The 25,547-nt window shown below is 40.3% G+C and overlaps 1 protein-coding gene across 12 annotated transcripts in view; it reads right to left on the bottom strand.

Annotated features, from left to right (window-relative positions):
• Positions 1–23,074, bottom strand: part of ARHGAP12 (Rho GTPase activating protein 12) — a 76,113-nt gene extending 53,039 nt beyond the window's left edge. For all 12 annotated transcript variants that reach the window (XM_082284148.1, XM_082284152.1, XM_082284155.1 and 9 more), the window contains exons 1-2: positions 22,992–23,074; positions 16,851–17,602 (exon numbers count right to left, since the gene is read on the bottom strand). In XM_082284148.1, the coding sequence (XP_082140274.1) occupies positions 16,851–17,519 (669 nt within the window). In that variant the 5' untranslated portion in view covers positions 17,520–17,602; positions 22,992–23,074. The remainder of the gene's footprint in view (positions 1–16,850; positions 17,603–22,991) is intronic.
• Positions 23,075–25,547: the final 2,473 nt, after the last annotated feature.

Here is a 25,547-nt window from a genome sequence, read left to right as displayed (position 1 = left end):
TAGCATTTATGGTATTCCTGCTTCTGTCCCTATGCAGTGAGAAAGAACCATAATGCAGCTGTTCTCCATTTTCCTTACTCTCACAAGGCTTTGTAAACAAGGTTACATTAAAATCTGTAACCCTCATCCTGAAAAGCAGCACGCTCACATCTGAAGTTTGAAACAAATGGAGAAGCTATTTAAAGTGTACAGTAAGAAGCTGATTTATTGTACAAGTATGCACAACTGAAATGTTAGGTTTTAGTCCTTGTTTTTTCTTAAGGAAAATCAGCAGCCTATAAGAAAGAACAATACAGTACCATGGTGATTGGAGCATTAAAAAACTGAAGTAGAAGAGGCCTCATGCTGTCAAAGAAGGAAATAAGTACCCCAAGTAGCTCAGGCAGAGAATAACAAATATTTTTGAGATGACTAAGGATAGCTCTTCCTGTCACCTCAGAGTACAGAATACAGCAGTAGGATGAAAGATAAGAGTGAAAAGAGAAGGATATTTTGTTTACTAGCTTAAGTCCCGCACTTGGAATGCCAACACTGAATTCTGAAGAACATGTTTTTGTCAGCATTTTGAGAAAAACTGTTTTAACATGAAATCTAACATGTGGAATACTTTACCTATGGAGCATAAAATAAAACATTTTCCTCACAGCTTCTTGAAAAATTAAAAAATATTGCTAGTATTAATTTTTAATAGAAAAACCTGGGTCAGGAATGGTGGGAATATCTTAAATCAATTTAAGCAGGGAAAGGTGCCATATTCTCCTCTCCTCTGCAAACCACTAGGGTATCTCATTACTCAAAATAAGTTAAAGCCCAGAAGTGTTATAAAATCATACCAGTAAGGAAAGAGGAAATTTTCTCTCCCCTCCCCCCCAAAAGAAAAATTTAAGGACAATTTTCTTCAACCTGTAGCAAAACTGGCATGGATAAAACAAGAAGCTGCCACTGGGTCTAGTCATCCTTCCAATTTCAGACACTCCCACAAATCTGAGGGATGAGTTACGGACAATCAAACTTCTCCGATTTCAGAAAAAAAATAGGGACACAACCCCATTTTCAGTCATGTCAACCTTATAGTGATCCTGTCCTGCTCACTGAGGTTAACCCCAAAAAATTCATAAGATGCAAAACAAATCAGACAAGAAAATATACACAGTGCTATACTTTGTGGGATTAATACATATTTTTTCAGAGCAAGCAAGTTCAACAATGGAAAAACCCACTTCCATGTTCAGAGATGATCAAAAAGGCAGTAAAATCATCTCTATACTAAAAAACTTTCCAGCACAGAATTTAAGTCACCCAAAGCAATATCCTGAAATGTGCCAACAAGTGGGAATGCTTGTGCTTCAACTGTGCTTCTCCCCTGACTGTGAATTATCAACTTCATTATCCTCAGAATTGCAGCTGTTAAGTCAATTCCCACGTACAATTTGCAAAAACAACCCCAAAATGTTATGAGCTGGCAAACCACACATGTTTAATTAAGAGTAGTTATGACCTGTGGCCATTTCCCCCAGTTCGATTTCACAGCTGCAGCACTGACAGGAAACTTCAAGTCATTTTTCTTCCCTGAGAAGTTGCAAATAAGCAAATGATGAAACAAGCTGCATTTTGTAATACAAAATAGAGGTCTTGCAAATTAAATGAACTGGGCTTTGGGGCTTTTGCTTAACTTCTTTATGCTTCTGAGAAATGCAGTGCAATCCAGCAATCTAAAATCCAGTATTCATCTGTTGAGAAGCAGTTAATTGTATTTTTCACAGTTCAAATATAACTTCTACGTTGCCATTAGGATAAAGAAAATGCTGTGGATTGTATACCACAGTAACCGAGAAAGAACCACAAAATAGCATCTATGCATGCTGCCTACAGCATGTCTATTCTATCTTAAATGAAGGAACTGGTGAAGGGACTAAGGCAGCGTGTCACATGGTCTAGAAACTTACTTTAAAAAAGGGGAGAGAAAGAGCATATGCCGCAATATTCAAAGAACAATAATGAATGGGCACATCAACAATTCCCCTAGAAGCTCAGCACAGCTATCCACCCTCAAAAGCCAAAACTAAATCTGAGTATCTCTCCTCTTCCAACAATATTCCTTAAATATAACCCAGTTACAGGTTTCACACAGAAAATTATTGCATTATGTCCATTGGTATGTGTTACAAAACAGGTGTCAGAACATGTTCCAAAAGTCCCTTATGTCCTACATGGACTGCTGAACAATTAAAGAGCTTGGTACTATCTATTCAACATAAAATGCTGTGTTTGCTGTAGATGCCAACTGTGTAAGTAACAGGACACCCACACACACACAAAAACTCTTACCCCAGTTTTCTGTGTGGACTTCCTTCACTCAGACAAGCATGAACATCTACTGTAATTAAATGTTTAACAGAAATCCCCCTGCTTGTTTGCAGGTCCTTCTCAAAGTTTGAGGATGAAAGACCCCTTATGAAGAGCTGAAACAAAGAGGTAACAGCCTGCCAGAAATGAGGTGGTGGTGTGTGGGAAGGGGGTCAAATATACTGATATTTGAAGTAGACTCCATCTCCCAAGGCCTGCTGTCACGCTTGTATCAATCCAGACAGGGTCTGCTAAAGATGCACTGATCATAAAGATTGCATCTGGTCTTCCCAGGGACGGCACTGCCTTCAAAGTGGAGTCATTCTGACTACGAGCAGCACTGCTGGATTAACACCATAAAACCTTTTTGGCATTCTGGGCTCCAGGAATGAGATAAGACTCTCAGAAGTAAGAGAAATGAGCGAGAGCAGCTGCAAGTGAACCAGAGCCTGCAATAAAAATAGGAAGCAGAGTTCTTTGTCACATCCCTGCCCATCATGCAGACCGCCTGGGCTGACTGGTACCACACCGGGGAGCAGGAAAACACAGTCATCCCTCTCACTTCTCCCATGATTGTAAGACTCACTAAAAGTACAATGAACTGATGTAATTGAGTTCTTTCTGCCATGCAACACCGTTTTTCACTGCTGACAAGAAAAACTGAAAATCATCTCAAGCCCTAGACATCAGAGATTCATTCCAATTCATCAATAAAATGAAGGACTTATTAAACTGCCCTAAAAAGAAAATACTGCCCCTAAACAAAAGACAGGAAGGAAAAAGGAAGTCAGATTCAGATATCTGGCACTAACCCACTCTGAAACTTACTCCTGATGATCCAAGTGAAAGAGGCCACACTAGCACACACATTCCCCTGTGCACTGCATGCTCCAGATTACGAAGCATGTTCCAAAATACTGGGGGGTGAGATGTAATCTAAATTAATTTTAAAAACCCCAAATAATTTCTGTGATTTTTTTTTTCACTGAAGTAGGATTTACAAAGTCTTCTGACAAATGTAAAACTGTGACTAAATGTAGAGAGTATGTTTAAATGGACTAATTATATACAGATGCTTTTGTTGCCAGGAATCTATTTTGTAAAACACACTAGAATTTAAAATTATGTTAAAAGCTTTCATGCAAGAAGACTTGCATTAAGAAAGACACAAATAAATTACCAGCACTTTGTACACAGGAATGCATTACGGTACTCTTGACACACAGTGTGAGGGAGTTCTGGAAACACTGTCAAACTTCATTAAGAAGAATGTTGTGCTTACTCAATATTACTAAAACATTCCAGGCTTTTTTGAGTGTCCTATGCAATAAAGCAAACCTATTAGCAGTACATTATGGCTGAGATGGCAAGAATTTGCTAATAGTTTCATGCTGATTAAGCAACAGGCAGTAAGCGGTGCCCTGCGCCCGCCACAGCAAGCATAGCCCTCCCCCATGCTGCTGAATTATAATTCCGTGCTCAGCATTCAGCGGATCAGCTGGAGCCACCAGCCTTTAGAGAACATTCTCATTGAAACTACAAGTATAATAAAGTATGGCAGCACTATCTGCCAAGCTGTCAGGAAAAAAAAAAATGCTTTAAAGGACGTATATGTACGCTAGAGTATATAGTAATGCTCAGCACATGAAGCTGTTCTTGCAAGCTGACAGAAAGCAGGTGTTCATCTGCAAAAAACACAGGTGGAATGGAAGCTGAACTTGCTGGGAGCATCCAAGAGAAATACACAGTAGGATAAAGGGCATGTTATTTTTCTACAATGGTCATGAGTAAATGGCACACCTTCAGATGCCCGTTGCATTTATTTGATTATTTAGATAAAGCAGAATATGACAAACAAGTGACATTTAAAGCATTGCTATTTCTGGAAAAACAATTTTTCCATTAATAAAACAGACAGAAAAATTTATGTATTTAGAATTACTGGATACAAGAATACTTTGCCATTGATTTCTACATTGTTTTCCAGGGAGATTTCCATTCAGCTCCTATACAAAGGTGAATTATGCAACTGCAGGCATTGTAGGAGCTCCAGGTTCCAGGTCCCACGAGGATCTGTATAGTAACAGTGCTGAAAACTGACCAGTCCACTGCCCAGAGAGCCTTCTGCAACACTGCTGTCAGTACAGCTTATTCTGCTCGATGACTGTTACGATTCTGCTGTTCAGTCACACCAGTCACATAGTACAATAGGTATATTAAAGATATAAACCTTGTTGGGAAATTTAAGTCTATATAAATAAAGCCTGAATAGGCTTTAGGCTAACATTGCTGCAAATGCTTTTGTCTCCACAAGAGCAGTAATTGAGTGTGGAGGGTGATTAGCTGTATCTTCTAAATAACACTTACTGGAAATGTTATAGCTGTGCATTTCAGATTGCCACTGAAATGGGGGATTAGAGGATGGGCAAACAATCTGGCACAGCAACAGTACAGCAATCGTAACAAAACCTCCAATGAAGCCTCAAGCTTCAAGATGAGCCTTGCAGCCATAAATCCCCTCAGAGGAATGCAGGGAGATGTTAAACTGCTAAACTCTGCTAAGAACACATACTTTTCATTTTAGCATACAGATTCATCTATTTTGAGCAGAAACTGAAGTTTTATGCCCCCTTTTGCCACAGCAGTATAGAGCTTGTAATGGTTGGCATACTATGACAAAATGCATCTAGTAGCTCCAAGAAGTTAAAAGTATCAATTAAAAAAAAAATAAAAAAAAAACCACACTTGTAAATCATCCCTTTATTGAGATTCTTAGCATAATGCATAAATATGAGAAGATCCTTCAATATGAAGGATATTCAGGCCAAGAAGCTGTTTGATATGTTTTTGATTGCTTGTTTTCATAGGCTTCTTTCTCCACATAAGCCTCCCTCAAGAAAGACTGAAGCGTAGAGATGATACAAAAGCCATTTTCCCCACACTATTCATAATTTTTAACATATTTAAACAATTTCAGCTAACAAATAATCTTTTAAACGGTTAAATTAAAATTAAGACATCATGTTCCCACTTACTCATTTATCTTATTATTAAAATAAATAATCTAAAATTTCATTATTTTAAAAATCAAAATTCATTTTCACCTGGCAGATTTCAAGCAACAGTCAACACATTAGACTTTCCTATCTTTAAAACCCACTAGTCCCTGTATTAGATTATCTTTTTTTAAATCTGTATTCAGATCGAGTATCCTCTCATGTTTACTGTGTAACGCTGAATATAATTAGTGGGTTCTATGACAGACAGCAAGACTTTTTTACGAGGTGCAAGACAAAGTCACTGTATAACAACTCAGAGAAGAGATTACACTTTCATTTTCAAAGGAGTCTTTGGTATTTTAGGACACTGCATTTCTTTGGAATCCTCCGTCCCCCACTATATTGGAGCAGGACATTCACTGGCCTGCCTGAAGCAAACAAGCCTTAAGGTAAAAAGCAATAGATGGGAAAAATGCTTGACATTAAAATGAATATATTTCTTGTTTTTCCAATACTTTATATGTGTTTTGTGTTTTAAACTCCTCTGACCAGGAAAAATACTTCCGATTTTGGCACTTATGGAAATAAAGTTCACAACTCCACTAGAGAAGTGTTTTAAAATTAAATTCCCATTGTCAGTTGGGCTCTTTACAGGCTCTTTATGTATTGTCACCTCTAGTATGCATAATTACTCAGCTGTTTAGTTTGCATGTTGAAATTTCTAATTAAACAATAAAAATCCCACATTTATCGGCATCCTTCATTTATATTGGAGGGGAGAGAGATATAAAGAATTAAGACAAAATGCCACAAGTCCTTCTAAATTCCCAAGACACTGCCTCTATTCTCAAGACAATATACATGCTACAGCATGCAAGCAAAACTCTAAGTTTTGTTAGTGCTGCTTGAACCCCCTCAATTTCGTGTATTTTAATGACTTAGGACAAAGAACACCTCCTATTACATCATGTGTAACATTTTTTCTGGTAATGAAGGATAAACTAGAAAGCCAAGTCTCATGCCAGAGGAGACATAGAGAGAACATTAGGTCAAGACTTCAGTTTAAAATCTTGCCTTAAAAGATGTAATAGGATGAATAAAATAAGTGTTATCAGTTAGCATATTTATGTATTAGTATGAGGTGTTTCAAATTTTGAGCAGAGAACGAATATTTCCCTCAGTTTAAGACCACACAAAAAGAAGCCTGTACATCATTATGCCATGGTGCGGCTAAGATATTTTCAATTTTCAACTTTGAACTGAGCTAGAACAGGCTACGTTCACTCGAGTTTTAACACTGTTCTGCAAAAGTATACTGAATAGCAGGAGGAATATTTTTAGAAGTATATTCAACCCACTGTGCCTAACTTAAAAGAAGTTAGAGATTTTTTTAAGATCACTTTTGAGGGCTTTTTAAAATGCTAAAGGCAAGTACACAATTGTATAGTTAAAGACTTTTCTCAAAATCGCAGAAATAGTCAGCTGCTTACAGCAGAATTAAGCAAAGCAATAAAATTCTCACAGGAATCTCAACCAGGTTGCATCTTTTTTTCTCCCTACAACTACTGAAAATAGAAGTATTTGTTCTTTGACTGTATTTCTTCGTCTGTTTCTCTCTACTTGCAGACAGTTTGTTGGCACTCAGTGTAAGGACAGAAAGCATGAAACACTCAGCCATGCATTTCTGCAGTTTTTCTTCCCCTTTATTTTCCTTCCACTAGCAAGAATGTCTTTCATTTTCAATAACAGCTATTTCTGCAAATCAGTATCCAGAAAATGAAGTATACCTTTGTCATTGAATTTTGTGTTTCAACATTAAAATGTTAGTCTGCAACTACCACTTTACTTCAATGAAATTAGATATTAAACCAGCAATTTTTGTTTCAGATGGCAGTTAAGAAGATATAAAAAGATTCAGTATTTGTGGAATTTTATTTACTTTGTAATTCTGAGGCTGCACTCAAGCAGATCCAACCATACCAAAGACAGCATAAAAGGTTGGCTCAGGGCTCAAATCACCATTTAATATAAAATTCTCTGAGAAGCAAACCAGCAGTTTATGGACAGACAGCGATGATGCGAGAGAAGGATAAGCACACAGAATTCCTGAGACCATCTATGGACACAGAATTTAAATACAGCTCTTCAAGCTACTTTCCTCAGAAAATTGACTGCAGAGAAAGAATTTTTCAGTGTAGCATCATCCTACCACAACGTTCACTTCAATTGTTTTAATATAAAACAGCACACCAAAGACCTGCAGCAGCTGGAAAGAGCTCTTTTACAGCCTTCCCAAATGCTGTACAGGGTATCATCACACCTTAAGTTTGGACACAATCTGCTGAGGCTTTAAAGACTTACAAAACAAGAAAAGAAGAATAAGAGAGTTTAGAGCTAGATTTTTAGCACAGCACTTGGGATTTGGATTTTTCTGTTTTTCCATAAAAACAAACAAACAAACAAACCCACAAGCCCAAGTATGTATCTAAGTTTTGATCAACTGACTGTGACAGCAGCCAAAAGGGATGCAATACAGTTTTTACATATATAATTAACTAAAAAGTAAACAAAACTTGAAAGTAGAATTTACACCTTGGTGCATCACAACCCACAACCCGCTGATTTTATCTAGAAAAGTGTAATTTCCAGTGTGTCATGTGAGTTTTGGTGCATGCTGTCCCACCTGCCTTTTCTTTTGAATTAGTGCCAAGTGCCAGCCTCAGCAGGGTGACAACAGAACCTTTAGGGATGCCAACCTGTGGGTTGGCATGTTCCATATTCCTGCTATGGGAACAAGTGCTCCCAACCTTGTGAAACACCAAGACAGGCATCTCTTTGAGACTGAAGCATGGAAGAATAAAAAGAAAAACTACCTCAAGTTTAACTTCCCTCACTCTGTATGTCTTCTCAGGCAGTCACATAAGCGTAACCCTTCAGGCTGGCAAAGGCAAGAGGAAGGAAAGCAAGTGAAGCTGAAGGCTGTAGCTTTTACTGAGGAGGCTGCAGTGGATGACTGATGAGGAGCTGCCACAGGCACAAGCGAGCAGATGAGCTCAGCGAGTGGATGAGTGATGAGCAGAGGGTCAGAGGGACAGCGCTGTGTGACCACTGGGCCACTGACAGGGCCACACTGCCTCTTCTCAAGCTCCAGCTCCCTGCCTAAAGCAAGGCAGCCACAGAGCCTGGCTGTGAAAAGCCCTCCGGGAGGAAGCACTGCAGTCCTCTGGCATTCTCTGTGGTGCTCGTGCCCATGAGCTAACACATACTACAGCAGGAAAAGCACAAAGCCTCAGGGAAGTATGAAAATGCCATAACAAGTTAGATTGCAGCACCCAAGAGGGATGATCAGTACAAAGTCACAGCCAGGACAAATGGACTTATCTGGATGACAGAAAAAAGACAGTACTGATGAGTACATCTCATGAAGTTTTTGTGAGGAAGCTTAAAGTTGGTAGTCACACTGTATGAGATGCAAATCAAGATCAAGAAACAGAACAGTTGCCCCTGATTTTCTTTTATATCCCATATATACAGAGAATAAAACTATATACTTACATATCCACACACATACATAGTCCCCTGTGCCTAAAGCACAATACAGTTATGCATGACAAACATCTATTAGCTTTTCCAACTGGATGCAGATAACCAAGAACTGATATGGATAGTGCCAAGCACATTGATAGAAGTTCAGTGGTGGGGTTGGGGGGAGGAGGGAGCACCTGTATTCAATTTCAGCAGGAAAAGCAAAGTCACTCAAGAACCTCATTTACTGTTACAACACTTTACTGCAGGATAAACCTTCTTCTAAATACTTAAAAGACAAACCATAGTTATGTGCAACACTGTAACATTTCTGTTGTATCATTAATCATTTCTAAACAATATCCCAGTGATCTTTCAAGCTCTCTAGAAAACAAACGTCATGCAATATTACTAGACACATCAACCAACCAGTTGAGAGTTCAGAAAGTTTGTTAATTGTATTTTTGCTTCTATCAGACATAACATTTTATTACAGTATTACATAAGGACACTTGTTCCATGAGTCCCATCACATCAGTGACACTAAAAAGACAAATGTGTCCTCGAGTCCATCAGATCTGCTGACTTTGCACTAGACTTTGACTATTCAGGTTGCCATAAAGGAGTTACTTACAGGCTACTAACACACTCGTCACAACACTGCGTAGGCCAGCACCACCACCTCCCTGCAGCACTGGAAATAAATATTTGCAGAGCCAGGTGGTGACTAGAGCAAAGTGATTCAGCTGAACAATAACCCACAAAAGCAAAAGATCGCAACTGTGTACACTACACACTACCAGAAAACAGACATAAAACTCTGCTCCTCAGCACTGCATTTAAACAAAATAGAGGGAAGTTATTTCATTTAACTAGATGATCTGAAGATCATCCAGAAGCCTTAGGTGAACCATTTTAAAAGGTTCATATTGAAATTCAAAACGTAACATGTAATTCCAGATTTAAAATAGGAGTCTAAGTTTCTAATCATGATTTTGATTACAAGTAGAAGTTGAAGCCAGATAATGTAACATCAAAACTCAACATAAGTAATATCCTAAATTCATTCAGACAGCTCCTCAACTTCTAGCTTTCATTCACAAAACTTACTGGAATGAATTAAAATACAGACTCCAAACACCCATGACAGTCTTCACAGCATCACTGTACACAAGCTCCAAGTCTCGGTCAAAAGAGTTTACAAAGACAGGACAAGCAGATACAAACTATCAAAAGACGGGGGGGAAGGGGGAATATACCAAAATTAAGGCTGCTTTACTTCTCAACAATCCCTCAGACATTTCAGCAACAAACAACCTTGAAGTCAGGAGTCCTGTGCATGCCACACTAAGTGCACCCACTCTCATGTAAGATTTCTGCAAAGCCTTCAGGAACTGTTCCATGTCTCTGCTTGTGCTCTTCTACACTGTTTTCAGCACTATTACACTTCCTTTTCAACGAGAGAGAGGTCAGCAACTGCCTGTTATTTAGAACACAGAAACACCACCAAATTTGCATTCTGCATTTTTGTTTTGCACTATTTCCTACTATGGACACTCTCTATGCTTGTTTGAATGCCTCTCTGCACTAACCTAGCACTTTCACATCTACCAGAATAGAACCATCATCTATTAGAAATCTACTGTCTTTCCCAAGAACTAGGTCAGAAGTCCTATTAAGACAGGCTAAATTCAAAATTGATACACGTAATCTAAAAGTACATTGTCCAGTTACTCACAATCACAGAAGTCAATTGAAAATCCTCAGTTCTTATTATCCTGAAAGACTGGTTTGTCCAAAATTATTGTCCTTAGCTTTATAACAAACTCCACATAAAGGCAAAACCTACTTCTCTCTATCGTTTTTAAATCAAACATACCTAGCAAGGCATGTCAGAGACATATCAGCTGCTTGGGTGCTAGATATGCACAGATTTTGCTTTCTTTTTTTTTAAGCACAAATGTCTACTATTCCAGAGAGCTGCCTAAAAAAAAGGGAAAAAGTGTTTTGCATTTTATTCTACAGAGTCATACGTTCCCTGCCATTTTGTCATACTGCTGTGAAACAAATGATACTTTCTTTAGGATTCTACAGAATAACAGCACCTTTGTTCTATAGGCAAGCACTGCAATATCGAACAACTGCCTAAATTGTAACCAGGTAAAGACATAGCAAAAGCAATTGTTTGTACCCAGAGTTATGTGAGAGAACAAGATATGATCAACTATTCTCAAAACAGTCTCAAGCAGAGTTTTACCTATTACAGTCTTTTCTATGTCCCTACTTCAAATGACAGAAGCACTGCCAAAGAGAAAAAGCAAGTCCCAGTATCTCCAGCTGTTTTCAACTTCGGCAGCAGTGAGACAAAACACCCATTCCTTTTCCTACGGCTGCTTTCCTATTTAAGCATTTACTCCACCATCCCTAAAGGTTCTGTCATCACCCTGCTTAGGCTGGCACTTGGCACTAATTCAAAAGAAAAGGCAGGTGGGACAGCATGCACCAAAACTCACATCACACACTAGAAATTACACTTTTCTAGATAAAAACAGAAAAATCAATTCCATATTATGACTGTTATTCCTTAAGTAGTGCAGCTTGAGCTTTGTTTGAGCTAGTAAGTAATTCCACCAGGATTAAAAGCACAGGTTTATTCATGTAAGTCAGTGCACTGGAAGTTCCATTTCATCGTTTTCTGCATGATATTAGGGTAAATACGGGTGCAAGAGTCAAAAGACTGTGTTGGCACTTGCAGAATTTTAACAGTGCACTAGATGTTCGTTTCAATTCTGAAAGCACAACACGAAACTGCATGTACCAAGGAGATCTGTAGCTTAGTCAGCTGAGCATTCAAACACCAGTATTAGATAGAACAAGCCAGTCAACTAAAACCAACTTGTCTCATAGGTCATGATTTTCTGACAACTGCCTCATAGAGATAACTCTTGTGCTTGCTGTTTATTTTTTTAAGGAAGGTCAATCTGATTTGCAGCAGGGATGTTCAGAGGAGCAAACAGGATATTGGCTGTAGGCAGTATTAGTGACACACAGGGGCTTCTCATTTTAGGGCACCTAAATCCAGAATCAGTCACCTGGACCAAGAAGGAGAACTATCTGCTACCTGACTTACATATTAAAACTACAGAGACCAAGCTGGTCACAAACAGCACCACTGTAAAGTGAAACTACCCAGACCTGTTGACGCTGTGTAGGAAACTCCCCCCAGCCCCACATATACAAAACCAGCCAGGGAAAGTATTCCCTAATATTATCTGTCCAGAACCTTTGAGTTTTTAGTGTAATTTAGCAACCATTTCAAGCTGTTTACAAAGTTCCAGCAGCAGCTACTGAAATTACAAAAAAAAAAAAAAAATTAAATTAATGTTTTATAAAACTCCTTAAATTATAAAGCTTTTAGTCCCTTGTCATTGAAAGCTATTCTTCGCCTCATTATAATGGGCGTATTTCAGCATTTAACATCATTAGAATAACAAATGCTGTTTTTAAGAAGTTAAGAGATTAAAGGATGGTACTTAAAACATAATTCAAACTATTACATTATACATATCATCATGAACATGTTCAGTTTTATTAAGAAAAAAATCTTGCATGCTTCCTTCACACTGTCGAGTTACTCATCTCTTGGACAAATGAATGAAATAAAATAAACAACATGAAATTTCTTATCGTAGAAGCAAACTAATTCTGTGCCCCACAAAACAGTGATAGCCATTTATTTCAGAGGTTTAATGTTTGACCAGCAAGGCAGTCTAACACCAATGATTTGCCACCAGTGACAGTCAAGAATGCCCAGATCTCCAGAAGATGCGATCTGACATCTACAGAAACACAAAATATTTTGTTTTCCTGACTAAAAAGTTACTGCAATCCCACAGAAATTGCAAAGGCAAGACAGAAAGAGCTCTTCAAAATCTTTACTACTCAGAATTAATCAAAGCAAAACAGCCATCCTAGTGATAATCCCCTTTAGTGCTTCACAGTTTATGCAATAGTCAATTACTAAAGAGGATGAAAGACAGAACAATCTTTGCAAATAGGTCACTGTCTATATTTATAATGATTAAAACCAGCTTGCTGCTAAAAGTAACTTTTAATAAGCATAAAAAGTAACATTAAGACAGTGCCATGTATTTACTCTTAAATACATTCTAAGTCTCCTATGACAAAAGAGGAGGTAACATGCATCAGAAACAAAGTTACTTCCCACAGGTCGTGAATTAGCATTGCCAAAAGCAGATTTTAATTTCAGTCTGTAATGATTTTATTCCAAAGTATCATCCTCAAAGATAACACCTAAACATTCTTGACATGATCTCTGAACTCACCCAACTCTCTCTCTCCCTGTCTGCATACCTCTGTCTCAAAACTTGTTAGTAGATTTTACCAGCAAACATTGCCCAAGGTGCTTTTTAAAGACCACTTTTAATACCGTCTTCTTCTGCTTCAGCTTTTCTTGCCTGTTTAGGCATGCCTGAACATGAAATTCTTGTTTCTTTTTTTTTTTTTATATATACTTTAGAAAAATTACTCAGGTCTCTTGTTTCTGCTGCATACTGCTCAGACATCCCATCTGCTTCTTTCAAGTACTGTCCATATCTGCTAAAGAATGACTCTTTCAGAACTTTCCATATCCTTGCCCTTTCCCTGGGACCATGGCATCACACCTGACACCATTTTCATAAAATTTCATTGAACTTCATTGATTGTCAGAGCTTTTAGTGCCATCATATTCTCAGCATGAATGCACCCAGCTGTGCATTCACTCAAACCATTTCATCCAGTTCCAATTCTACCTGCAGTTACTGTCTACACCAGAGATTTAAATCTGGTTAAATTGAAGCTTGTTTCCTCTCAAGCCCTACTTCCTCTAATTACCTCTAGCCTTCCTACAGTTCAAGTCTATAAACTAACATATGGTTTGTACAATGCCTTATCCACCAGAGTGGCAACCAACAGTTTTAATTTCTTTGCATAAAATGCCAGGAATGCTCATTATCCAGTCCTGACATTTCTCTTGACCAGACCCTTCACTACATCATCATCAGCAAATATTTCTGCTCACACTGCCACCTCTCTGTCCTTTACTTCACATATTTCATCTGCTAAAAAATCCCTTCTTTATGCACTACTTTGGAGGCTCTGGATCTCCCAGTATTTCCACAGCCAGCAAGCCTATGACTTCAAGACAGTACAGTTGCAGAACCTGCACTTCATTACCAGAAAGGATGAGGAGGATAATCTTCAGGGAATAATGTAACCACTTCTTAGAAGGATCTCACAAGAGAAGCATTCCTCTGTATCTCATATACTTGTACTCAAGGACAGTAAAAACACACTGAAGGTCAGGCTAAAACTGAATACCATCACCTCAACACCACCAAAAAGTTACTTACATGATGGTATTTTTAAGGTAATTCTAGCTTCTAATCTTACAAATTTAAGAGAAAACACCTGTAGTTTAGAGTTTATTATAATGCAGACTGCATAAAACTGAACTCCACAGCAGGCAGAGGAGGGAGAAGCAGTCAGTCTTGTGAAGTGAAATCCTGTTTGTGTGTGAAAGCCAGGAACTTGATGTTCTCACTACAGACTAAGAGCAATAAAAACAGCTTTCTGAGCCATTAATTTCTGCACAGCTGATTTCTACTAAACAATGCTCATTATTGAAAGAATTCTAAAAAAACTGCAGGCTGTTCCAGTGAGAAGACTGGCACTCTGAACATCTACACTGAGCTAACGGTGACATCAGTTCTACCACTGCTTTAATCCCCACAGCTACTAAATGTCAAACATTTTCATTGTATTTAAAGAGTTTGCAATTACACGTGATGAGATTAAGTTACAAAATAAGGCAAACTGCAAGGCACAGTGAACACCCACACTCTTGTTGCCCAAGAATTCTGATACTGGCAAGTTCTTCAGTAACATCAATCAGAAACTGAGAAGCATTTTCCACAGTCAAAATGTGGCATTTTTAGCATTCGTTATTTTTAAACACTGTGAAAACTCCCCCCTTCAGACCTCCCATAACACAGTGTCTGCAATACATGCATTGCTGCCCCGCTCAAATACAAATTTATAAATTGGCTGTAGCATTGAATAAATACAGTGGGGTGGATTGGGAGAGGGGAGAATGGTGAAAAGATTAAGTGTCACTGCATCAAGAGGCACAAAGTCCGGTGGAAACTGAGCTGCAGGCCATATATTTATTATTGACAAAAGACACCCATGTAATATTAATTCCATCTGCTTTACAGAAGGAAATGCATCAAATTATAGTCAACACAGAAGAAGGAACTGTCCTAACATGCAATATAAATTTTAATGTGGCAAGCTCTTTACAGTATGATATACTATCTAAACATTCCTTATTATTTTCATAATTTGTTTGGCAATTGATTAATATGGCAGTCAACAGGCCAACACATGCTTCTAAAATAAATATCTAATAATCATTTTATCGTGCCAAGTTCTAAGCTGTTCATATCAACTGCACCGAGCTAGGGCAGTGCTGTAAAGAAAGTGCAACAAGGTTCATGGATTCTCACACTGCATAAGCAGGACATCACTGAAGAAATTAAATTCAGTAATCCTATTATTATTTGGGGGAGGGCTGATGAAGTTAAAACTAACATAAAACATACAAATATTAGAGACATGATGTCCCATAACTAGAGAAACTCTGAATATCAAGAATGACGCCAAGAATACAGTAGGATACGGAAAAGCTACTGATTCAGAGTATTTCAATAAATATACATACATACAGTTCAAGACTCTGTAATTCACCTAATCAATCTTGTATCTTTAAGATCTTCCCACACTGCCTCATTCCTAAGCAGCTTTGTCTTCATTGTTTCTTATTAGCAAAGTACTGATTCACAGCTCTCAGTGCTAAGACTTTTCATGTCTAAAGTTAGCATCAAGTTTGATTTGAGATCCTCTGGTACTCTGAACACGTGCTGGCAAGTGGGATTTACCATAACAATCAGTTTTTATCCAAGGAAAAACACTTTCACACTACAGATTAAGTTCAAGAGTAGGTAGCTTTTAACAGAATTTAAAATAATTTAACATGTCCCTACGGAAAGACGGGAGAGGCAAGTGTGAGGTGGGGGAACTATCTACATATACACACATTTATAAATATATGTGTAAGCACACATACATCACTGGTTTAAGAGCAAACCTGGATTACAATAGACTAATTAACTTGGTTACCCGTACCAGAAGTGACCTGATTAAGTCAGAGTTCTAATCTTTTGATGGGGGTGGGGGACGCCTGTTTAAAAAAAAAATTAAAAAGTGAGAGAAACTGCTTTATTAAGGACAAAGGCCGTCAATGCTCAGTTTTAGCCTGAAGTAGGAGTACATCATTCCTGAGATTCTTCCATACTAATTAACAAACTCACATGTTTTGAGTTTTAATCCAGAGTAAAGTTGTGAGAAGCGGAATTGGCAGGGCTGACTCATTAAAACAGTCTACAAATAAAATGATCAAGCCAGAAATTAAACTCCATGTAAATCTTAAGTGTAATTAAACCCACTAAGACATTAATTAACAGTTCTTATGCTATCTATACACAGGGAAAACTGACAGTAACTAGCACTATTATTTCAATAAGCCAAGTAGTGAGGAGTTACATCAGCAGGCTCCCTTCCACTGAAAGAAAATATAACCCAAAATCAGTGTCATATTAAACCAATCTTAATACAGAAACACTACTGTTCTTTAACTTTAAACCACAGGCTAATGTACCTGGAATTAATTCCCACAGGACAGTAATTCTGCAAGGACTAGACACATCAACTGTTTCGATTTCAGTAACGATTTCATGCTGAGAGAAGACATTTTTACTTAAACAATCAGAATTTTTGGGGGAATAAATCTCAAAACAGTAGCAGACAATTACGGCAATAACAAAACAAACCAGACATGGGGGCCATTTTTTAGCTTACCTGCACTTGTTCTGTGGAACTACTACTGAGTTCATCTCCAGACTCTGAATCTTGGTGAATTTTTTCTGAGCCTTCTCCTGCTGAATCACAAGATTGTTCATGCAAAAAGCTAGTCTTCTCTATTTCCAAGAACTCTGGGCATGGGAAATGACCCATGGAAATGGTTCTAAACTGATTGGAAACCTTGGGAGATTGCAACTCATTGTTAAGTTTTCCATTGTTTTGGGTAAGGTCCAGACTCAAACCAAAAGTTTGACAGGGGCTATTGTTCGGTCCCAGATTTTGATTGGCATCTCGAACTAAGCAAGACACTTGAACTGGAGAAGATTTCCCAAAACTAGAAAGCTCTGGTGACTTATTCACATTTTCTGTGGATCTCTGTAATCCATGTGTCAACTTCAAGGTGTTATTTGGCAGCATGCTTGCCTGCTTCACAGGTGGCATCAGTGCTTTCCGGGGTATTTCCTTCACATACTGTGCTGGCACATAAAAGGGTTTGGAATTTTCGTCTCTTTTGACTTGCCACCAATCATCATTAGTCTTTTTCACTAAGATGTATTTTTCCCCTTGCTTGATCACAATTTTCTTGTCCTTGGCCTCATACTCATAGTCATACTCCACTTGAATGTAAAATTGTCCTGGAAGCATCTTCCCACCCTTATCAGCCATTTCTATCTGGAAAGATTTCACCTTTTCAGACAAAAGGTAAGCGACATTCTGTTTCGGTGTTATTTTCCTGTTAATATTCAGAGCTGTAAGAAAATAAAGAAAGTGTATGTAATAAAGTGGCTGTTTAAGAGCACTGTGGAGAAAAATAATTTTTAAAAAATCCTGCCAATTCAATTTATGTCAACCTTAGATTAATTGATGGGAAAATGCAGTATTTTCAGATATCTTTATCAGTGCTGAAACAGAAAATCAGTAAAACAACTTAGGTCACCGACTTAACTGTCCTATTCACACAAGCCTCCTGCTATCAAGTAGTTCATTAGCTTAATTAATCAATTAGTTATTGTTTCTATTACTGAATAACATTGATTAATCATTGGGGATTTGGTGGGGGGGCTGATCTGAGTCAATCTCTTGCTTACACATAGGCTTAATTTCTTTGTGAAACTCTGTTACTACACTAGTTTTAATCAAAATAATCCAAAGAAGACTTATTTACCTCACAGAAAACCTGATCTAACCAAATGTTTAAGGGCTAGAACCGAAAATGCAACCAAAAATCTCAACAGTAACAAAACAGGACTATGAACCAAAATGGATAATGAAGGAATTACTAATACATGAAAATTCTGAAAAGTACTTTTCAGCATCTTTATAAACCAGACAACTGCCACTGCATCCACACCCACAAACTACAAATTCTCTCTATTTAATCATGTAGCATGAATGTCCAAATTCATGGGTGGGTAAACATCAGTCTTGCCAACTTGCACTGAACACAATATAGTAAACTAACATGAAAGGTAGGATTTTTAATCTTGAAAATCAAAGCATTTAAGTAAAGGGCAAGATTTCCATCATTCACATAGAACGTAGGAGAATTCAAGTAAAATGCTGCCATATTTAGTCTTATAAAGATTAACAAGCACATCTTTTTATTTTTAAATGCATGTTTCACAAATGAGAAAATTTATGTAGAAACTTGCAGCTCTGCAAGTTAAGACTTTGTGATGAGATTTGTAGCCTTTACCCTGCCACAGAGTGGAACTAATGCAATTCCATGCAGGCACACACATGCAGAGTGAACTCAGCTGCTAAATGGGACTAAGGACAGAAATAACAACAGAAGAGAACTTCTGGGGAGATCAAAAGCAGAAACCACCACGAATTGTTCCGTTTTCTTTTGCCATTTCTGGTATTTGATTTGAGCCTTGAAAAAAATACATTTGCCACATAAGTCAGAGATAAAATAGAAAGTAAAAAGCTGAAGTATTACACCAAGACAGAAGTGCCCATCTTTAACCTGTGTCTCTCTCCCACAGCTCATGTTCTTTTACTTCGAAGAAGCATTTCCCAGGAAGCCACCACCATTTTCAAGGCTCCAAACAGAATCACAAAGTCAGATTGACAATTTTATCAGACTTGGCAGAAGGAATGATGGTACCACATTCAACAAAGCTGACAACAGGAACACAAAGCAGTAGAAAAGAATGCCAGGATTCTGGTGTTTACTCTCTACCATAAAGCAGTGCAGTGACATTCACAGTCTATTTACAGCCTCTGTACAAAACAACTTGCTTACCTGCTACTCTACATAAATAGGTGTTTTTAAGTGCAGCTCTGCAGTTGTTTAGCAACAGCAGCAGAAGATAAACATGAACGAATTGCAGCCATTCCCACTCTCTTCCTAGTTTTGGAAGCTCTGCCATGCAAACGCTATTTTTTTCTTCTTAGCAAACCTGACTCCTTCCAACACTTCTTCAAAGCTGCTACCAACCCCCTTCATGGCTTCCAGGTCAGACACCAGAAATTGCAAGTCTTACCAAGCTGCAGTCTATCCCAAAGCTCTGTTACCTCAAAAAGCTGAAACATAAGACAAGGATCCATTCAGAGTCTCTTTCTCCCACACAGAAACCAAAGAGAGAACATAAGCCTCTGGTTTCCCACAGAGCTAACAAGTGTTTAAAAGCTTGGATTTATTCGTTCCTCTCTTGCTGGTTCCATATGACTATTTATTGAGAATGCATGCTTAACATTTTTTCAAGACAGAAAGGTTCAACAGGTTGTATGTTGTTTAAAAAAAACCCAAAATTTTGAGTACAACTCAAATAAAACAGAACTGATACAAAAATAGCTCTATCCACTTTTGAAGTCAGTTTTGCAGCCTAATCCCTCTCCAAAAAACAACAACAAAAAAGAAACAACAAAAATAAGCAGCAAAATTTTTGGTCTTTCATCCAAGCTGCAAAACTATCAAGTCAATAGCAAACATTTGGTAATGTTGAACATATGATAAAAGAGAGACAGGCTGTGTTCAGCCAGAACACTAAAACAGTTTTACAAACAGATCACATCATCAGGATGGAGCAAGGCTCTAATTCTCCTCCTCAACTCAAAAAGGTAAGAAATATGTATTGTATAGGTGGGAAATTAACCCTGTAGGTCAGCAAACAACTACCATGGCCTTGATTTCACAGATTCAAATGCAATAATTTTTATTTTGCTTGTATTTTTGTAATGCAGCTCTTGTGTCACAAAAGGTAGACTGCCTGTACTCTCTGTGTAGCCCAGGGCACAGCTAATTGTAATGTCCTTTCATGAAGCTGTCTCATATAATACAGTTGAAAGAGCCAAGGGAGCCTTGGTCAAACCTCTGCTGTGAGGGGCCTACAACAATGCAGGTGTGAATGCACAATATTGACACTTGGACTACTGACTTTATTGTGCTACTAGTCAACAACTGAAGCGATATGGCTGGTCAGTCCTTGTAACCTCATGGTATTTTTTACTCCTTACCATTTACCTCTCATGCTGGATGGCACCCACATTGGTAAAGAAGGTTGAATTAACCTAATTAGAGGATGAGAAGTATGAAAAACCATTTACTTCCACAGAGAACATCTGTAAGCTTTCATACCTTAAATAAAGTCTCAGTATCTGATGAAGAGATTAATAGCAAATGGCCTTACTAAGAAAACTTATTCATGAACACCAAAAAACAGACTCAGGCCTCACTTTCCTCCTGGTGAAGAAAACCCCAATTGCTACTGGGCAATTCATCTAAGGTGGGTCACATCCCCACGTGGACACACAAACCACCATTTCACGGAGCAGTCACGCTGTCCCACGGGAGCAGAGCCCGGCGATGCCAGGCACGGCGCCGGCTGCGGTAGCCGGTGGGAGACAGGCGAGCAGGGCTTTCACTCGACGCCCGGGCAGAGAGATCCCTCCGGACTCCGGCTGCCATGGAACCGTTCCCATCTCTTACGCAGCCAGCTGAGTAAGGCTGGCAATCCTGGGTGTTCGCAGAGGTCAGCTCCTCCCTTCCCCCACCCCTCCGCCCGCGGGCGCGCCCCTGCCCGAGCCGGCACTGCCCGCTCGGCTCCTCCCGGCACCGGGCCGGCACCGCCCGCTCCGTACCCAGCGCTCCGGGCAGCTCTCGCCACAAGCGGATGCACACGCAGCACCAGGGGTTCGGCATGCCAGCACTTGCCTCTAGCTAGATTTTATGTGCGTCCCCACAAAACGAGACGGTTTTTATCTAGACCCGATGTGACAGCTCCAGTCACCCTCAGACAGGCAGGGTTCGGAGAGCTGTACGTCTGCTCAGAGCTAAGCCTTTCCTACAGCAACCGAAACCCTGCAGCTGCACCCTCACCTCCTTACAGCATCCAGTCTTAACTACAGAATGATGCTCTCTCGATTCATTCTCAAGTACATGCAAATGCTTGAGATGCATGGGCCTAAGACACAGAATCATAAATATGATCATATATGATACACATATAGTATGCTCACGTATTGTATGAGATATGATCACCCCTCCCTTCAGCATTATCCTAGAACTCAAGATCCCCTCCCATCCTCTCTTTTGAAATTATCAGGCACAGACCATTTACTTCTCATCTTCCAGAACCAGGTAACTGAGACTTGGGAAATCACCTAAAACACTTTTTGCTGTTTATTTTCCTCTAGGAAAAAAAAAAAAAACCCTTACTGGGGATAGGGAATTGTTACTTATTTTCTAATACAAGCAGATGATAAGTTGTTAAAAATGCCACTGAGTATTAATGGATTGCCTTAAATTTCTTTGTGTCACCTTGTTCACAGTGTCCTACAAAGCAGCAGGAGTTGACTTGTGTAATCTTTTTCCATTTTCAGCATCAAACTTCACCGACTACTGAAACGAGCCCTTCTGCAGTGCTGATACAGAAATAAACTCAATTATGAAGGCTAAATTAAGATAAATTCTTAACAGTTCAGGCCAGATGAGATAGCCTGGCTACACCTCAATAGAGTCCATGATTCTGCTTCTCCCTGGGCAGTTTTCTTAGAAGTTCAGGCTGTATCTGCATGACCACTGCCTGGGAGACTGGTCCCTTGTAAGACTTCAACCCTATTCATACCTTTCTTCCCAAGGGGCACCACTGCTTGTCCAGCACACCTGACTCCGCAGCCAGCATTTTCATGCAGACCAGTCCTCACCGACGCCTGTAAGAGCCACCCTCTGCAAAGTCTGCATCTAGAGCATGCAAAAGTTGCATACAGATAGAGGCAAATGGAAGTAACATATATAACCGAAACACAGACAACTCAGAACCTGTATGAAAACAAGCTTAGCCCTTCACTCTTTCCTCAAAGATTACTAACACAGTTAGAAATCGAGCACTACTTTCAAGTAAACTACCTACCCGGAGCTCAAACACCTTTAAACGCTAGAGGCATAATAAGCAACCATTTAATAATTGCCCATGACTCAGTGCACTGAATAAGCGATGCATTTTAAACAAGTGTCAGGACAACTTTTCAGCGGCGCTGCAGCCCCCCCCCCCCCCGCACCTCGGCGAGCGAGCTCCCAGCCCCGCTCGCTCCTCGGCGCGGGCTTTTGTTGAGTTGTTGACTGCGAGGGCCGCCTGTAAATAGCGCGGCACGGCCACCCCGACCTACCCGGCCCACCACCCCGAGTTACCGCGCTCAAGTTCACACAAGGGCGCCAGACCCCGCCGGCCCGGCGGGGGCGCCCGGGAAGGGCGGCGGGGCCGCCGCTGCCTCCCTTTGTTTCCCGCAGGTGAGCGGGCGCCGCTCGCACACGGCAGCGCGGGCGGCCCTGCCCCACCGCCCCCGGCAGCGAGGCCCGCGGCAGCGCCCAGGTGCGGAGCTGCCTCCCGGCGCCGCCAACTCGGCGCTCCCGGCGCCGCCCGCGGAACGGAGCCACCGCCACCGCCGGGGGCAGCGCGGGGCGGCGCCGCCCGGGCCCCCAGCGGGTGCGGAGAGCGCTCCGTGAGGCGCCCGGGGAGCGGGAGGAGGGAGGGCGGCGCCGGGGGGCTGCGGCCCCGTGCGCCAGTCCGGGCGCGGACGTGCCCCCGCGGGGCCACCCAGCCCTGCCCGATTGTCCCGGCGGCAGCGCCGCGCTCCTCCCCGCCCGCACCCTCCCCTCCCCGGCGGGCCGAGGGGCGCGGCGCGGCCACCCACCTGCCGCCCGGGCCCCACTCCGGCTGCGGCGGCTCCCGCTCCGCTCCCGCCGCGGCCCCGGCGAGTGTCGGCTCCGGGGCACGGCGGCGTCACCGCGGGTCACGTGCCGGGGCGGGCCCGGGCGGGGGTGGGGCGGGGGCGGTGCCCGGGACCGCCCGGCCCCCGGTGAGGAATTGGTGATCGCACCGGCCGGTCCGTCCGTCCTGCTGTCCGTCTCACCGTGGGCTGCTGCAGTGCTCCGCTGCGGCTGCTGGAGCGATCCCATCAACTTCTAACTGACGTGGTCGTGTGAAATACCCAGACCTTTCTGTCCCTGATGAAACGAACAGAGGGAAAACAAAAACCACACACCCTCCTCGCTGCAAACAGGGATCCGTCTGACCGTTTAATAGATGATACCTGAAGAAACCACGTTTTTTAAATAGTTGCCCAAAGAGAAATAATAAGAATTAGTCCTTGACATTTATTTCGAGTTAAATTGCTTATTATCTCTTACTAAATTAAAAAAAGTTTTCAAACATTGTTTGAAAATATTTAGGTGGCCTTCATAACGTTTTCAAATTTTAAGTAATCTTATCGTTCTCTTTGAAAAACTGGTATCTAGTTCTCTTGGTTGCAAAGATAACCTTGAAAGCATGAACCGACTGTAACTGATAGAGCAGTATCTGAATGAATCTGCAAACCTCCTGAAACAATGGCACAGAGATGTGTAAACTGTCTGCACTCTATTAATCTAATGAAGGGTAATGCTGGTCTAACTTCTTCTTTCACTATTTTAACACATGGAAGAAGGAAGGAGACAGTTAAACCATCAAAAGGTTGAAAGAAAAGGTTTGCTGAGGGAAGGAAAAGCAATGGGAAAAGACCTGAGAAGTGCCAGCAAGAGAGAGAGGGAAACAGACTTTAACTGAGGAAAAGATAAGAACAACATCAACAGGCATAACTGAACATGGGGACATATTTTCATATGGAATTGCAATCCATCTTGAACTTCCAATATTGATATTTCCTTGAAATCTCATATGTGTTATGCAACAAACATGCAAGACAAGTAGAAAACACTGCATATACCTTAAAGATTTTTCTTCTCTTGCCCGAATACTAGTGAGAATGTCCCCTTGACACCAAGGACCATTTGACTTTGGGCTGTCTGTTCACAAAAAATAATTATTAAAATTCTGTTGGTGTTGTAAGGCTGATAACACTGTCACACCCACTCGTTCAGCAGTTATTCACAGAGTCTGGAAAAACAGACTAGACACCAGCATTTCTATTGTAAGGGAAATAACATGTTATGTATAGATGTCCATTATTTATCATTAAAAGGCAAAAGAAATGTGTAAAAGGACAGTAGTTTTTTATTCACACTTACTCTTTTGTAAATTACACATTCATGAAAAAGATATAGAATAATTCTTGTATGTTTGTGTCTAGAAGGATTCTATCTGTATGCCCAGTTTTGTGGTTACAAATAATATACTTGGGACACTAGGGTATTTCTGAACAAGCTGACTGCATTTTACCTGCTGACATGCCTGAGGTATATATAAAAACATCTTAAAAATCAGTCATAGTAACCACATTGTAATTATCCTTCCTTACTGCCAAGGCTTCACTAGAGTGCTGCAGGATATGGCATTAGTGATTCAGTCTGAGGCACTCTTCCCTCTGAGTCAGTGTTGAACCAATGGTCCCACATAAGATCAACAGGCATAATAGAGCTGAAGGTGCCAGAAGATATGTAATTTGGAGTCCCTGCCCAAGTGCAGTCGTGAAAGATTCCACATTACAAATAAACTGTCCAGCCCAAGTTCCAATTTTAGTATCTGTTGCATATTCTGCCTATGAAGGATTTCTCTGTCATTTCACTGGAGCAGAAAGAGCTGAAGTTCACAACCTTTAGTCACCATGACTTGTTTTTCCCAGAGATGTAGGAATGCTGCCATACTCATACCTCAGATGGGACTACATGTATATATTATTTGGCAACATCCAGTACATGTACTGACCTCACAAATCTCAGATTGAAAGAACTGCCAACTACAATCGCTTTATGTAGTACATGCAAGCTATGGTAGAAAGTACAGGATTCAATTAATGTATCTAATGTGTTCTGACTGTTCTGTATCATTCCTTGCACATGACATCAATCTCTCTCTTTGTAAACTGATTCCTTATGAAACATTAGTGTTTGAACTATTATGCCAAACCTTCAAAACCTTTGTCCAAATTTAACTGTGTTTGCCAAAAGGGAGTTCCCTAAAGGTAGTTAACCTCCCACAAGGTCTGTGGAAGCAGTCAGCCACGTAGAGGTGGAGAAACATCCACATAAGAAAGTGACATTATAAATGCTGCAATTGTGGAGAAAAGATAGTTACTATCCGTGATAAAACACAAATCCATAGGAAACAAGCTTCACAGTTCTGAAAATCCAGTCTTGGAAAAATCCATTTTGGGTGTTCAAATTAGACATAGAAATGTTGCTTTCTCTCCTCAGATTCAAAGGTCTCAAGTACTAGCGTTGTATGTATAAAAAGCAGAGCCTATTAATTTTGA

The sequence above is a fragment of the Coloeus monedula genome (genome assembly GCF_965178545.1).
Source record: "Coloeus monedula genome assembly, chromosome: 1".
NCBI classification, from domain to species: domain Eukaryota; kingdom Metazoa; phylum Chordata; class Aves; order Passeriformes; family Corvidae; genus Coloeus; species Coloeus monedula.
The sequence above is the reverse complement of the archived record's forward strand: the minus strand, read 5'-3'. Positions and strand labels throughout refer to the sequence as shown.